At 31.1% G+C, this 15,657-nt stretch overlaps 1 protein-coding gene and 1 pseudogene across 1 annotated transcript; both read right to left on the bottom strand.

Annotated features, from left to right (window-relative positions):
• Window positions 1-5,171: 5,171 nt before the first annotated feature.
• Window positions 5,172-7,693, bottom strand: LOC8264489 (F-box protein SKIP2-like). Its single transcript, XM_015716419.3, has one exon. The coding sequence runs from the start codon at window positions 7,054-7,056 to the stop codon at window positions 5,419-5,421; it is 1,638 nt and encodes a 545-aa protein (XP_015571905.2). The 5' UTR covers window positions 7,057-7,693; the 3' UTR covers window positions 5,172-5,418.
• Window positions 7,694-13,227: 5,534 nt separating this feature from the next.
• Window positions 13,228-14,433, bottom strand: LOC107260900 (annotated as a pseudogene).
• Between the last annotated feature and the right edge of the window lie 1,224 nt (window positions 14,434-15,657).

Genomic DNA, 15,657 nt, shown 5'->3' on the forward strand with positions numbered 1-15,657 from the left:
ATCTAGCCCTATTCTTGATAGTGGGAGTGCATCAGAACTATTTCATCCATCTTAATTAAGTGGAAAAGTTGAGGTTGAGTCCGAGCCAATTTTAATTAATGAAGACAGTAACCCTCAATTACAAAGGAATACACATTCTAAAACTCCTAAAAGGTGTTTTCAAATAGAAAACAAAGCCTACATTATCACTCCTCATGACAATAAAAAACCTAGAACAGTTAAAAGAGCACTGAATGTCCTGCAAAAGAAAAGTGAAAAGTTGCATTAGAAGAAAAAATGGAATCAATGGAAGTCAACCAAGTTTGAAACTTAGTTGACCTTCTGCCAAGATGCAAAGCCATTGGAAACAAATGAATTATTGAGATAAAACATAAGGGGGATGGTTTTATTGATAGATACAAAGCTCGCCTAGTGGCAAAAGGATATACCCAACAAGAAGGTATAGACTATGAGGAAACTTTTTCATGAGTTGTCAGATTTTCCTCCATTCGCTTAATTCTAATTTTGTTTGGGGGTTGTACTGATACTTGTGCAATGGCAGTTAGCTTTGTTATAATCTCAAGCAGATAGCAACCAAATCTCTTTTCTTTTCTTAATTTTATGCCTTAATTTGCCTAAGTCGGCCTTTCAGGTTTTCAACTTAGCATTTTCTTTTCTTACTTTTATACCTTAACTTTTACCTAAGCTGCCTTTTCAAGTTCTTGAATTAGCAGGCTTTTCTCTTTCTTTTTTTAAGATTCCATTGCTTAAGTGTGAATTGAAGCACTCGCAGTCTTTTTGTCAAGCTTACAAATGGACTTTCTTTGAGACAAGATTGAAAGACTCTAGCTCTGCTGATTGATTAAGTGCGATATCAAGATTGATGAAGACTTGAGTGTTACAACTTCTTAGGTTTTCTTGCGAGAAACACAAGAACAAAAGTCGAAGAAAAATCTTACTTCTATTTAAATCTCATAAATTTTGCTTTTTTATTTTGTTTTCTCTTTCTGTTGTGTGCAAGCAATGAAAACTAATGTGAAAATCTAACAAAAATTCTAATCAAATTTAAGGGCACAAATTGATAAATTTTTATATCATATAATACTACTCTTGTTATTAACTAGTCCATTCAGATTTTCTAGTCGAATATTCTTCTTTTCTCACTTCATTTCCTTAACTTTTGCCTGACTAGTCTGTACAAGACTTCTAGTCAGCAAGATTTATTTTTTTGATAGTATTTAAAACGGTCCAAATTGACTTGTAAACTTATTGTCCCCGAGATTTGAACTCTTTTGAGCATCTTCGAACTTAATCTTTTCTTTCTTCAATATGGAAGTTTTCCAGTTCGATCTAAATTTTTTTCTGGAGTCAATGTAATGAATCTTTAATCTCTTCTATTTCCATAGGTCCTCGTTTCAAGGTTGTAATTAATGTAATAAGGATTGAACTTGGCCTTCGTTCATATCAAATACTATCTCTTTCTTTTTCTTTTTCTCTTTCTTTTTTTTATTCTCTCACTTTTTCTCTCTTTAAGAGTTATATTATGTGTAGTAGAAATATACCTAGAATTGTCATTTATGCCCAGATTAAAATAAACCAATTCAAATATAATTGACATCAAATATACTCATGTAATAATCATTTTCATGCAAAATACCATTAAGATAGACATCAAATAAGTAAAAATCAGAGTTATTTCATCGATCTTGGAAATAAAATCATGCCATTGTTTTAAAACAAATCAACAGTTGAATATTGTGATGCTTTATCATCTTTAGATGGTTGGTCTTCAATATCTTTAGCTTGATAGTTTTCCATGCACCCTCCAGCTCGAGCATTTTCAATTTCCTCTACTTGTACGCCATCATCATACAAGCCCATAAAGGTCTTGGGATTCATTACTTCTAGCTTTTCTACCCAAGATGGAAGAACATTTCAAATTACCATTCGAACTTAATCCTTTTTCAAAAGGCTTGTTCTTTATTAAAACTGCTTTGTTTCTCCATTTAGCCAAGAAGTCAGAAAAAGACTCATTGGGCTTTTGCTTTGTGGATTCCAAATCCCTTATAAAGACTTCTAGGTGAGCATTGTAATCATATTGCTTCACAAAAGCCTTTTCCAATCAGACTTGATAGGCCTTTCTAATCCATGGTACCAATTCACAATTAGCTATTCTAATGAAATTATAAAAACCTTAATAATTTAGGTCTTATCCAAATGAGTAGTACTCATTGACAGTAGCACATTGCTTCAGGTGCACCTTTAGATCTCCAGTTCCATTAAACATCTTGCATTTCAGACATACCAAATTTGGGAGGTAACTTGTCCTCTCCAATTAGCATCAATTCATCAAAATCAAAGGTTGAATCTAAACCTTTATCTTTCAGCATATCTTGCATCTTATCAAGCCTTTTATTTAGACTCTACAAAATCTCATATTTCATAATAGCTTTTGTAGTAAAAGCAGACTCTTTCTTAGCTTCTTCAAACATATAGTCATCTAGATTCTAGAGGTGCTCACCATATGCTTCCACATTATGGACAGTAGTAGCAGCAGCAGTAGATGCAGGGGCAATAGTAGTTTTTTGGCTAGTTTGTTCCTTAAAATCTCAACCAAAGCTTGTTGGAATTCCTCTTAAATCATAATGCTTAAGTCAGCCATGATTACAGTCTTGATAGCATCAATGTCTTATGCGTGGGCCATCTTTATTTTAACTTCTAAAGTGCTACTTCTTGGGCTCTTGTCTTGATTCTTAGTGAAATGAGCCCTCTTGAGATCCACCTTCTTATCTCTTCCAAACCAAAGGTGATGAATCTATATGGCTTCAAAACAAAGAGTTAGATTAATGTATGAGATGCACGGTATGCATGATGCACGTGCAATGCAAAAGGTTAATCACAATAAAATTTACAAAGTACTATAAAATCATCCTTACAACCTTATTACTCTTGTACACGGCTCATGGTGAATTTTTCTCTCCTAAGATCTTGGTTCTGAGCTTTCTATCAATATGGGATAGGCTCGACATGCAAGCCTTAAGTCTTGAGTAAGGATAAAAGGCTCCCACAGGTAAGAAATGTCCTTCCTTGGCTCATCCCTCCACTTAAGAGTCCATGTGACAAAAGAAACTCACTCATTACTTGTGAGTGATGGTTAGCCAGTATCATAATTTCAAGATTTAACCAACGCCATCAGGGCTGTAGAGACCAAAGTGCACAATGTATGATAATGGTGTAGTGATACAAGAATCACTCATTAAATAATAAAATTAAAGACAAAGATACAGTGGATTTAGTTTCTCTTATCTCTAGTGGAGCCGCCACTATGGGTAGTGGTTTCGGGCATGCGCCCAAGTATCTCTAACAATTACGACACTGCAAGGCTTTTCAACCTGCGAACATGCTAACTAGCCATGTAGGCTAGCACATATATGGATTTGCCACCCGGGTGATTCTCCGCGACACTTTTACTAACTAAGTAGCATACTAAACTCCACAAGGAAGCTTCGCCATATCTATAGATGAATCCAGAAGCCAACTTCCTTATTTGTGTATCTTAATCTATTATTTTATTATTGAACAAGCTATTCCCTATAAATACGACAGTTTATATTTATAAGCATTCATTATAGTATGTGAGGTCCTCTTAAGTCTAGCCCATTTTATTAAGCTTAACCCATATATATTTGGTTAGCCTACTTAACTATTTAATTATTTACAAGGCTTACTTAGTTTAACCCAATTACAAATTATACATTTATTTCAGCCTTTAAGTCTAAATGGACTACCTTTTATGCTAAGGTCCAATTAAATAATCTTAAATCTAATATGACTCAATTAATTCAATTAAAGCATGACAAAACCTACTAAGTCTATATGAATTTTAAATTTAGGTCCAATATACTATCTCATTAACCTAATTGACTATAATTTTCATGCCAAAATCCAATTTTAAGGCTTAATGTCTATATGTCCAGTTTTAATTAGACAATCAAATAGTAGATATTTGGCATACATCCAAAATAAAAGTAAAAATAAAGTATAAAAAGATTAAATCTAGCTATTACAACCCTTTTACAACTAAAAATCAAAAGAAAAATGCATAAACTAAATTACAGTATACAAAATTTGCCAAAATTACATAAAATTTTGAAAATAGGGCCAAGATTGGTGCAGAGCCGAATCGATGTTGTATAGAGTCAATCGGCTTAGCATAGAACTGAATCAACACTCTGCAAAGCAGATTGGCTCTAGGGCTTATCTTTTAATGAAACTAACAATTACTTTTCACATTCAAGGTAAAGACATTTAAAAGACAAATGATAAGTAAAAGACTCAACTTAGTTATTAAATTTATTATTAAGTATCAGACTCACCTAAAATTACATTTTTATCAAATTAAGGTAAAATATTATTTTTAACTAAAATCAATTTCAATATATGTAAAAAAATTTAATTAATATTTTTTACTTGTTCTAATTTTTTTACATAATTTGAGCCTATTAAAAGCAATTATATTTGGCAACATATTGAAAATCTTATAATTTAACTTTAAAACATCAACGAAATAAATACAATTTTTATTATTAAATTTGTTATTCTAGAATTATAATTTAATAAAAAAAATTAGGGAACAAATTATAAGAAAAAAGAGTTTAGAATAATAAATAAAATATAAAGGGCAACTTATATATTACACTCAAAGAAAAACAATATTTAATTAAATCTATTTAACAATTGTTTAATAAAATTCTAACAGAATAATTTTTGGTTTAAAATTATAAAATAAAAAATATACAATTCTTAAATATTAAAAAATAATTAATATAATATTAAAAATACAAGATCAAATAATAATTACCTCTATATTTAAATATTCATATGCTATATTATATAAATGATAGTCTTTATTTTAATGAAAACCATTTGAAGATGCTCTAATTTGACTTAAAAGGAGCAAAGGCCTAGAGAAGAGAATCCCGGTCATTCTCTCAAAGTCTTGAAATGGGTATGATAGATTCAAATTGGGAGACAAGTCAAGATAATGTCACTACTATGCAATGCCTTTTTCTTTTTTCAGTTCAATTGGGTCAAAATCACCTAAATAAAAGTAACTTTTACAGAAGAATTGTGTAAAGATTCTAGCAATTTTATCATTCTTAAGTCTATGAGGAAATAAGGAACATATGAGATGATGATATGAACAATAGATATCCATTTGAAGCAAGCTATGAATCATTACAAAAGTCATCTTTGTATCATGTTCAAATCTCACCCATAATAACAATCAATCCCCAAAAAATAATTAAAAACCAAAACCCAAAGTTCTCTTTAGCATGAACAGAAAGATACAGGAAAAAAATAAACACACTTGAATCAAAGAATTAGAGAGAAGCTGGGAAAAGGAAAAAAAAAAAAAATCAATCAAAATGTAGGAAATTAATTGGGTCTCCTCCTAGAAATCTGAAGAGCATTTTCAAGCCTGGACCTGAGGAAGAGAGCACTTCTGCTGCTGCAAACAACATGTGCAGCTGCTGTTGTTGCTGCTGCAGTGTTTGGTGTTCTAATTGATCTATTTTGTTGTTGTTGTTCTGCTTCTTCTTCTTCTTGTGTAATAGTCATTCTTTGTCCACTGAACACCATGGATCCTGTATCTACTGAAACCACTACTGATGTCCTCTGCATTCTTAGTTTTCTAACACTTGCCTCACTTATCCCTCTGCATCTTTTCACCTTCAGTTTCACTAGATTTGGACAGCCACCTCCTATGGCTTCAATTCCTGACTGGGAGATTGGACAGTTCTTTATGCACAGCTTCTTTAAAGCATTAAATTTAGCTGCTATTATTCCCATTTCAGAATCTCCAACTGACTCGGTATTACAAAGGGCTAGTCTTTCCAATGTCCGGCAATTGGAAGCCAGGACAGTAAGAGATGACCCACTTATAGGAACACCCATAAGCACTAGCTCCTGCAGTCTGAGACATTGGGCAGCTACGGTTAACACACCGTCGTCCCCAATAGTGCGCCCCCCGAATCTGCTCCACGCATCGACATGGAGCTTCCTGAGACTACTCCTGCAAGAAGTGGCAATTGCTGAGAGCCCATCGTCTGTGCAATCAGTAGTACGGCTTAGCTGAAGAACTTGAAGTTGAGGGCAAGTAGAAGATATAGCTATTAGTCCTGCATCACCCATTTGGACATTCTCAATCTGGATCTCTGAAATGGAACTGATTTTTCCTTGTAGACTCTGGAAAACCTTGTCCCAGTTACCTGAGCTCCTGCAAACAATAAGGGTTTTCAGAGCCTGAGCGGAAGCAGAAAGAAGTGGGATAAAAATGCGAGCATTGTGCAGGTCTTTGAGGCAGAGTCTTTCAATCCTGAGGTGAGTTCTTCTGTTGTTTCCTGCTGCATCATTATCATCATCAGTATCAAAAAACAATGGAGTGTTATGAGCATCAAGCTTCCGGAGACGCTTGAGAGTTAGATGGTGAAGAGAAGGGCAGTTAGTAAGAAGAGAGTTGAGACCTCTAGCACCGAAACCACAAGAAGCAAAAGAGATTTTGGAAAGCAGAAGGGGATGATTCAAAGAAAAAGCAAGCAACCCATCATCAGAAATGTCAATGCAGCCTTTAAGTTTGAGCTTGATTAACGAAGGAAGAAAGACAGGAATGCGAGAGAAGGACAGGTCATCAATGCTGAGGAGCTTGCGGGAGCATTTGAGGGAAAGAATGGTGAGAGAGCTAAAGCGAGAGAGTAGACAAGGCAAAGAAGAAGACATTTCAAAAGGAGAAAGCAAGACAAGGCGATGTCTAGAGTTGGAATCAATAAGCTTCCATCTCTTACAAACTAAAGAACAAGAGTTCCTGTCATGGCAACTTAGTTTACAGAATATAGTAGCCAAGCATTCATCAGGAAGAGACAATGTCAGATCCTGAAAACTGGTGGTGGCATTATGTTTCTTGGTAATGATAATAGAACTTCTGCCATCTATTTGCTTGCTGATCTCATGATGATTACAAGATAAAGAACATGAACAAGAAGAAGAAGAAGAAGAAGAAGAGGAGGCCTGCCCCATCTTCAACTGCACAAGGAGACATTAGCCATGGTGGTTTATATCCAAGATTAGAGCAGAGCTAGAGAATCAAAGAAGATGAAGAAGAAGAGATGAAAAATAAAACAAAACAGATTCTTGGACTTTGGGATAATGTGGTAAAAGAGAAAGAGTGTTGAAAAGTGTGGGGTACAAATCCTTCCAAGTCCTTAATGTTGTCTGCTAGCTTCAAGTGACATACTCATGCCTTTGTCTTTTACTTTCCTTTCTTTTCTTTTATTTTTTTCCTTTTTTTTTTTTCTCTTTCACTTTTTTGTTTGTTTGAGCGAAGATGCTCTTTTGAGGGCAAGGAAAATGGAGGAAATTAAGCGAATTGGAAGGACTATTACTGACAGCTCACACTACAAATGCCGCCCACATATATCAGTAGTGGCCATAGACCCCATCACCAGGTTGTGGCTGCGCCAGGCCGGGCTGGGCACCTAGCCCAGTCCATTCCGGCATTTCGGTTTTAAAATTGTTTTCCAATCGAGTCTATAACAAGCTTTTATTTATATAATATAGATTTTCAAAAGTAAAATTATGAATCAAGTAATTTAGCATCAAACCAACAACAATGAAGCCACATTCTTTACATAATGTGTTGCGTGAGCTTCTTTGTCTTTAGCTGGATGCCTTGAAAGATTTAAAATATTAGAAAGTTGATAGATAAAAAGAGTGTAGATGCATAAAAAAATTCCAATGAAATCATTATTTGGTTATAAAGCCCTTACTTTTCATTTATTCATCTATTTTTATTCTAAATAGTTATTATTACCTTATCGCATGTTGTTTGTCAATTTTAGGCTGATGAGGGGTCTATTATCATTCGATTGAGATATTTGTAGAGTTTTAGTCTGATGGGCTTGAGACGAGGCCTGTTAAGAGAAAGGGGGTCAGACCTCTTGGCTAGACCCCCTCTTAACCTTTACTCGATATACACACAATATAGGCCCAAGCTAAGTAAAAGTTTAAATAAAAATAAAAGCTGAAACCTGATCCAAAATTATATATTTTTTTATTCTTTAATATTACACCACATGGCGACCCATAAAAAACCTAGAACCCTTTTCACCTTCCTTATAAATACGAGGTCAACCTTCTTTACTAAGGTTACACAATTTTCACTTTAGAACTTTACTAAGTTGAAAGCTCATCTCCCTAACTTTATCTCACTAGAAAATCGACCACCGACATTTATTTTTACTGCAAACCCTCCATTTGCCGCAAATTAATACCTCCTTTGATTGCTGCAAATTGGATCTATCGAAGTCCATACCCCCGCACCTCTGAAGATACATCACCCTATCCCACCTTCCTTAGTTGTTAGGTGGCCCGATTTGAGGGTCGTCGATTATACACGTGTCGTCGAGCATCGCTCATCCTTCCTCTCACGTGCCAACTTTATATTTTTTCTACCTTCCTGACACGATCAATTGGATTGGTGATGCTAGCCTTCACTCTTCGAAAGAATTATATAAAGAACCATATCCATCTACAGAGAGTAATCAATATTAAAGACACATGTATAAGTAAGAATCCTTGAATAGGAGCGGCCCAACAGTTAGGTAAGTATATACCTAGATATTCGAAATGGAGTATATATAAGATAGGTAGCTTGATATATGATGTATTGTATATATCCAAATATTCAAAATAGAGTATATGTAAGATAGGAAGCTTGATCTATGATGTACAGGTAAGAATATAGAAAAAATAAGGCAAGTGAAGGATATTTTAGAAAAAATATAAAGCCAATATAAAGAGAAATTTCAAATGATATAAAGTTACCAAATTTAGAAGATCTTTTTCTCAAGAATATGGATGGCCATTATAAAGAGGTTGATAAATTTGATCGTTGATCATAATTATGAAAAAGAAGTGTTTTATTTGGAAAAGAGTGAGATATTCTCTGAACATGTGTTGTTGGATCAACTTTTATCGAAACACTAAATCAACCCAAAATTTAGCTTATCTCTAAGTGTGCATCTCACTTCCCCTTGATACACTAAAATAACATTAAAATATTTACTTTGTTTTCCTTTCTTTTTAAGTAACAATTTTTTTTATGTTCTTTCTATTTATTTTCTCTTTAAGTATTATTTTCTTCTCATATATACTGTCATCATCGCCACGCTACTTCCACCATTGTGGTATTTTTATATTTACTACTATCACTCCATCATCTTCATCTAACACATCAATAAGAATTATTTTATCAATAAACACTCAATCATTTGAATTTATACGTGAAATTAAACCATGCAAGAAAGGAAGAAAGGAGAATATAGCAAAACTATAAACGGATTAAGGATGAGGGGGGCGTTTAAAAGAAATTAATTTCAATCCTAGCTTTTAAAAGCTTTAGAAAAAAAATACAAATAATAATCCTAATTAATTCTAAGAGAAGTTTTAGATCACTCACTTAGGATTCCTAAATCCATGTTATTAAAACATGCAACTATAAAGAAACAGAGTTAGTAAAAAGACTAACCACAAATAAACTTGTAACTAAAATAGCAAAGAAATATCAAAGTAACTAAAAAAATTAAAGTGAATCTAAAATATTATGATTTCTAATTAGATAATAATTGTAGTATTAAAGTTAATAATATTAAATATATTTGTAGTATTAATTTATATAATACTGAAAATCAATTAATAAATATTTTTCAATAATGTTATGTTCCATTAGTGAAAGAATTTTATAACCAATAAAATCTTTAATTATTTATTATTATTAAAAATATTATAAATAAGAGGCATTAACAATATATTTCTTCATTTTTTCCATATTATACTATTTAACCATTAACATTTAAAAATTATATTTTTCATTATCCTATTTTATATTTTATAATAAAATCTCACTCCCTTAGAATTTTAGTTAAACATCGCTATATAAATTTAATATTATATTATTTTTCTTCTGACTTTTGGTATAATGCCTCTTATAATTTATTAATTATACTAGAACCCTATTTTCTAATTTCTGCAAAAATCAATTTCAATATATGTAAAAATAGTTAAGTATTATTCATTAATTACTATAATTTCAAGAATTATTAAATTTTAGTAAAACTTAAATAATTTAAACAACGTTTTTGTGAAAATATTAAAAATTTATATAATTTAACTTTAAATTATTAAAATAAAATAAATATTATTTTTATTATTAATTTTGTTACACTAGAATTATAACTTTGATAATGTGTTCTATGAAAGTATTGGATATGTTTAAGATTTGGATTTATTTGCCTCAAATAGGATTTATGGACCTAATTATTAAAAAAAAATAAAAGAGGAAATTTCATAAAATACTATTTTTTTTAAATTACATTTTTATTGTACTTTTTATTATTATTTCATTTTACTTACTTTGACTCTAATTATATCATTTTTACTGTTTTCTCAACACTCTTCTCTCTTCTTTTTTTTTCCTTCTTCTAATTTTCTTTTTCATTTTAATTTTCAAATTCACTTCTTCCTTCTTTTTTTGCACTCTCAAGGTGTTGCATGACAATTTTTTTTTAAATGATAGTTTTAACTTGTTCTTCTACTTCTCCTAAATGTAATAAATCTTTTTTTAAAATTTTAAAAAATTTGGTGAATCCTATTTGTGTTGATAAGAAGAAAATTTTGGGTAATATTATTTTTAAGAAAATGGGTAAGAAATCAGTAGCCAAGAGTTTAAAAAAGAAGCAAGGTATTGGTGTTTCTGCATCTAAAAATATTATAGAGAGGAAATCGACAAATAAATATGCTCATTGCCATTAAAACATCATTGATTATTGCTCTTTGTTGTATGTACTAACTTGGAATAAATTTGTGAGTTTTTAATTTGTTGATTAATGGTAAAAAAAATATGTTAAATCCTTTTGATTTGTTATTGATTTTGTTTTTAGAATGTTAGAGTTTCGTAATTTGATAAGAAGTGTGTGATGAGAAATAGATGATTGCAACTAACATTTGAACATTTCTAAATAAGTTCTTTTTTCTTTTCTTTTAGTGATGGTTTTAATAGGTTGATACTAATAGGTTTGATATTATATTCAAAACAGTATACATATATTATATATATACGAATATATTACTAAAATATGTATATAAATATTATTTTTCATATAATCTTAAGAAGATAAAAAATTTGTTTGTCACCTTTTTATTTTGAAATTCTAGAGACTTTTCTATGTAGTGATACAGTGAAGAATGAGAAGGAAAATGGAATTATAGAACAATCAAAGAAAGAGTAAGTGGATTATTATACAACTAACAAAAAGAAAAGAGATGATATGGAGCATTAATTTAAGACATTATGGCTAGTTATTCAATTCAATTTAATTCAATTTTTTTCTTTGCATTAGTGCTACCCATGTATGTAGAAGCAATGAAATGACCATTTGAGTTGGCTAATAAATTGGATTAAATGAAATTATATTTTGTACTAAGAAATTGGCTAAATTTTTTAAATAGTATCAAGCTTACAAGTACATAGATATCAAAGTACAAGTAAAAATCAAATAACAATTTTAGATACTATATATATACTACAAATATACCAAATATATATGAAATATATACTAAAATCTGTAAAATGTATACCATTTATTATAACTTTTCCTTGTGTTTTTTTAAAGACATAAACATAGTGAGTATATTATATATAAGAAACATATATTAAAATAAATTGAATATATTTTATTAATTTGAATAAAAACTGATATTATATCTTTGCTATTGAAAAAAGAAATTAAATTTCGGAATAAAAATATATTAAAAAAATTAAAATTTTGATTAAAAGTTACCTAATAGATACCTAATATATATCTAACATATATATTTTATACCCAATATATATTAAAATAAGTGTAATGTATAGTATCTGCTAAGAGTTTACCTTTTTATTTTTATAAATATGCAATTTATATGAATTAAAATAGTTGCAGATACCAAATATAGATTTAATGTATACCATATTTTATTAAGCGTATACCATTTGCTGCTACTTTTGGCATTTTTTTAAAGGTATAAGTATTTAAAATATACTATAAATATATGCAACAGATACTAAAATAAATATAATATATACTAATTTTTAGAATTTACCTTTTTAGTTTTCTATATTTGAAATAAATAAAAATATATATATATATATATATATATTAAAATATTTCATATATCAAATATATACTTAGTGTATTTCATATTTTTTGAATGGATCTCATTTGCTTCTACCTCTTTTATTATATTATATTATAAGTGTACATATATTTAATAATTTTATAGAAATATAAAATAATAAAATAATTATCATAATACTATTTTTTTAATGTCTAATAATCATGAGAGTTATTATATAAACCTTAACTAAATCAATCAATTAAAACATATATTATTGCTACTGAGAAAACTAATTTTTAAAATTAAAATATTTAAATTAAACAAATTGGAATTTTTGATTAATAAATATCCAACATACCTAATATATTTTTTATTTTACATTTATAAAAAAAAGTTATCTTTATGATGATTTTTAAAAATTCTTTTTAAACAAATGTGACTTATGTATAAAATAAATTTTAAATACTAATTATGTATATATTTGGCTCTCTAATAATTTGATCTACAATTAAATTAATATTATTGAATAGGTACTAAACATATGTCAGCATATACTAAATATATACCAAAAATTAAATATCATAAAAATTATAAAAGTATACCAAATTGCTAATAACATATACCATTTTTAAAAAAAAGTATACCTAACATATACTACCATATTTTTAAAATAATTTTTCAATTTATAATACTTTTGAAAAAAATTTAACAGTAAAAATGATATTTTTAAATATTTTTTGGGTATTTTTGAAAGAATCCCAAAATGAAATTGGGTCTATTCCTCTTTTTATTCATTCTTTCTCCATTAATAAAAACTAATTAGAGAGTAAAATAAACAATTGGTTGAAATATACGTATTTCAAGACAAGTTAAGTAAAATTTTTTATAGTTTAATAGTGAGACATATATGAAGTATTGTTGAAGATGCTCTCCAGTACTCTTTATATATATATTAAATTTTTTATTTTAAAAATTCAGAGCATCATCAGTTATAAATGAACATTTAATTACAGTATTTAACATTTCCCCTCAAACTCACGATGCGATAGCAACAAGCATCGAGAGTTTGTCAGATAGAAAACGAAAACGTGAAGCAGTTAAACATTTTGTAAACAAGTCTGCAAGCTGTAAGGAAGAAGAAACAAAAGGCAATGTCAAGGTGCCATTCTGAAGGTGATGACGGGTAATATGACAGTCGATTTCGATATGCTTGGTCCGTTCGTGAAAGACCGAATTGTGTGCAATCTGAATAGCGCTCTTATTATCACAGTGTAAAGGAGTCGGTTGCCGCAGAAAGACACCCATATCAGCAAGCAACCATCACAACCAAACTATTTCACAAGTAGTGGAAGCCATAGCGCGATATTCAGCCTCCGTTGAGGATCGAGAAATGACGTCCTGCTTCTTACTTTTCCAAGAGATAAGGGAATCACCTAGAAAAATACAAAATCCAATAGTTGATTTGCAGTGAGTGGGATCACCAGCCCAATCAGCATCAGAGTAAGCACATAACTCTAAAGATGAAGTAGATGAAAATAGAAGAGTATGAAACTGAGTGCCGCGGAGGTATCTCAAAATGCGAAGAACAGCAGCCCAATGAATTGTAGTAGGAGAAGTAACAAATTGACTGACTATATGAACATCATATGCAATATCAAGACGAGTGATAGTAAGATAAATCAGACTTCCAACAACAGTCCGATACAGACTCGGATCCGGCAGTAGAGAACCATCAGAAGCAGAATAACGAGCGTTGAGCTCAATCAGAGTATCAACATTCTTATTATCAGAAAGGCGAGCACGCTCAAAAATATCAGAAATATACTTAGATTGAGAAAGAAGATACCCTTTTGGAGAAGAAGCAACTTCAATACCCAAAAAGTAACGAAGGGAACCCAAGTCCTTCATAACAAAACAATGAGTCAGTTCAGACTTTAACAGACTAATCCCGACAACAACATCACTTGTAATAATCATATCATCAACATATAGAGAAAGCAAAATTCGACCAGCCGAAGTACATTTGATAAACAGTGCAGAGTCATGGTTGCTAGGATGAAAACCAAGTGAAGTAATTACAGTAGAAAACTTCTCAAACCAAGTGCGAGGAGCCTGTTTGAGACCATAAAGAGCCTTCCTAAGTCTACAAACTTCACCAGGATGATGATCAAGACTAGGAGGAGGGACCATACAAACTTCTTCGTGAAGATCGCCATTCAAAAAGGCATTTTTGACATCCATTTGAGTTATATCCTAACGGCGAACGGAAGCAACATCAATAAGAGTTCGAACTGTAGTCATTTTAGCAACGGGAGCAAAAGTCTCTTCATAATCCATGCCATATTCCTGAGAATAATCCTTAGCCACTAAACGAGCTTTATATCTTTCAATAGAACCATCAGACTTAGTTTTAATCTTGTAGACCCAACGAGAACCAATAGCACGTTTACCTGCAGGAAGGAATACTAAATCCCAAGTATGGGTTTTGTGAAAAGCGGTTAACTCCTCAGCCATGGCACGCTGCCAAAGAGGATCAAGAATGGCTTCTTTAAAAGATGAAGGTTTAGAAAGACGATGAATAGAAGCGAGAAAAGAAACAAATGAACTCGAATAACAAGAATAATCAAAATCAGGTTGTTTAGTGGACTTACGATTGCGCATAGGATAGCGAGGAGAGGAGCCAATAGAGGTGTCAAGAATGTCAATAGAGGATAGCTCATCAACATCAGTAGCAAAATGGTCAATGTGGATAAGATCAGATATAGATATATGGTGAGGACGGTCAGGAATTGCAAAATAAGGAATATGTTCAAGAAAAACAACATGACGAGAAACATATAATTTATGACTGACTGGATCAAAACAACGATACCCTTTTTGTCCTGCACTATAACCAAGAAAGACACATATAGTAGATCGAGATGTTAGCTTACTGCGTTCAACATGAGGAAGAAGAACAAAACATGTAGAACCAAAAACATGAAGAGAAGAATAATCTGGCGGACGACCATACAATCCCTCATAGGGTGACAAGCCAGAATAATGAGAAATAGGAATTCTGTTAATTAAATGAATAGAAGTAAGAATTCATTCCCTCCAAAATTCACTAGGAACACTAGCAGACAACAAGAGTGATCGTGCAGTCTCTAGAATGTGCCTATGTTTTCTTTTAGCAACTCCATTTTGTTCAGGAGTATCAGTGCAAGAAGTTTGGTAAATTGTACCATCTAAAGCAAGTAGATCCTTAAAAGCATGAGAAGTATACTCTCCCCCCAAATCACATCTAAAACATTTGATAACAGTTGAATGTTGGGTTTTCATAAGAGATCAGAACTTATTATAAATGCCAAAACAGTCTGAACGACGTTTCATAAGATAAACCCAACAATAACGAGTGCAATCATCAATAAAAGATACATAATAGCGAGAACCCCCTTTTGTAGAAATAGGAGAGGGTCCCCATAC

This window comes from Ricinus communis, chromosome 2 (genome assembly GCF_019578655.1).
Source record: "Ricinus communis isolate WT05 ecotype wild-type chromosome 2, ASM1957865v1, whole genome shotgun sequence".
Lineage (NCBI taxonomy): Eukaryota > Viridiplantae > Streptophyta > Magnoliopsida > Malpighiales > Euphorbiaceae > Ricinus > Ricinus communis.

Coding starts and splice junctions, on each gene's coding strand:
- LOC8264489 (XM_015716419.3), bottom strand. CDS start 7,056: ATGGGGCAGGCCTCCTCTTCTTCTTCTTCTTCTTCTTCTTGTTCATGT.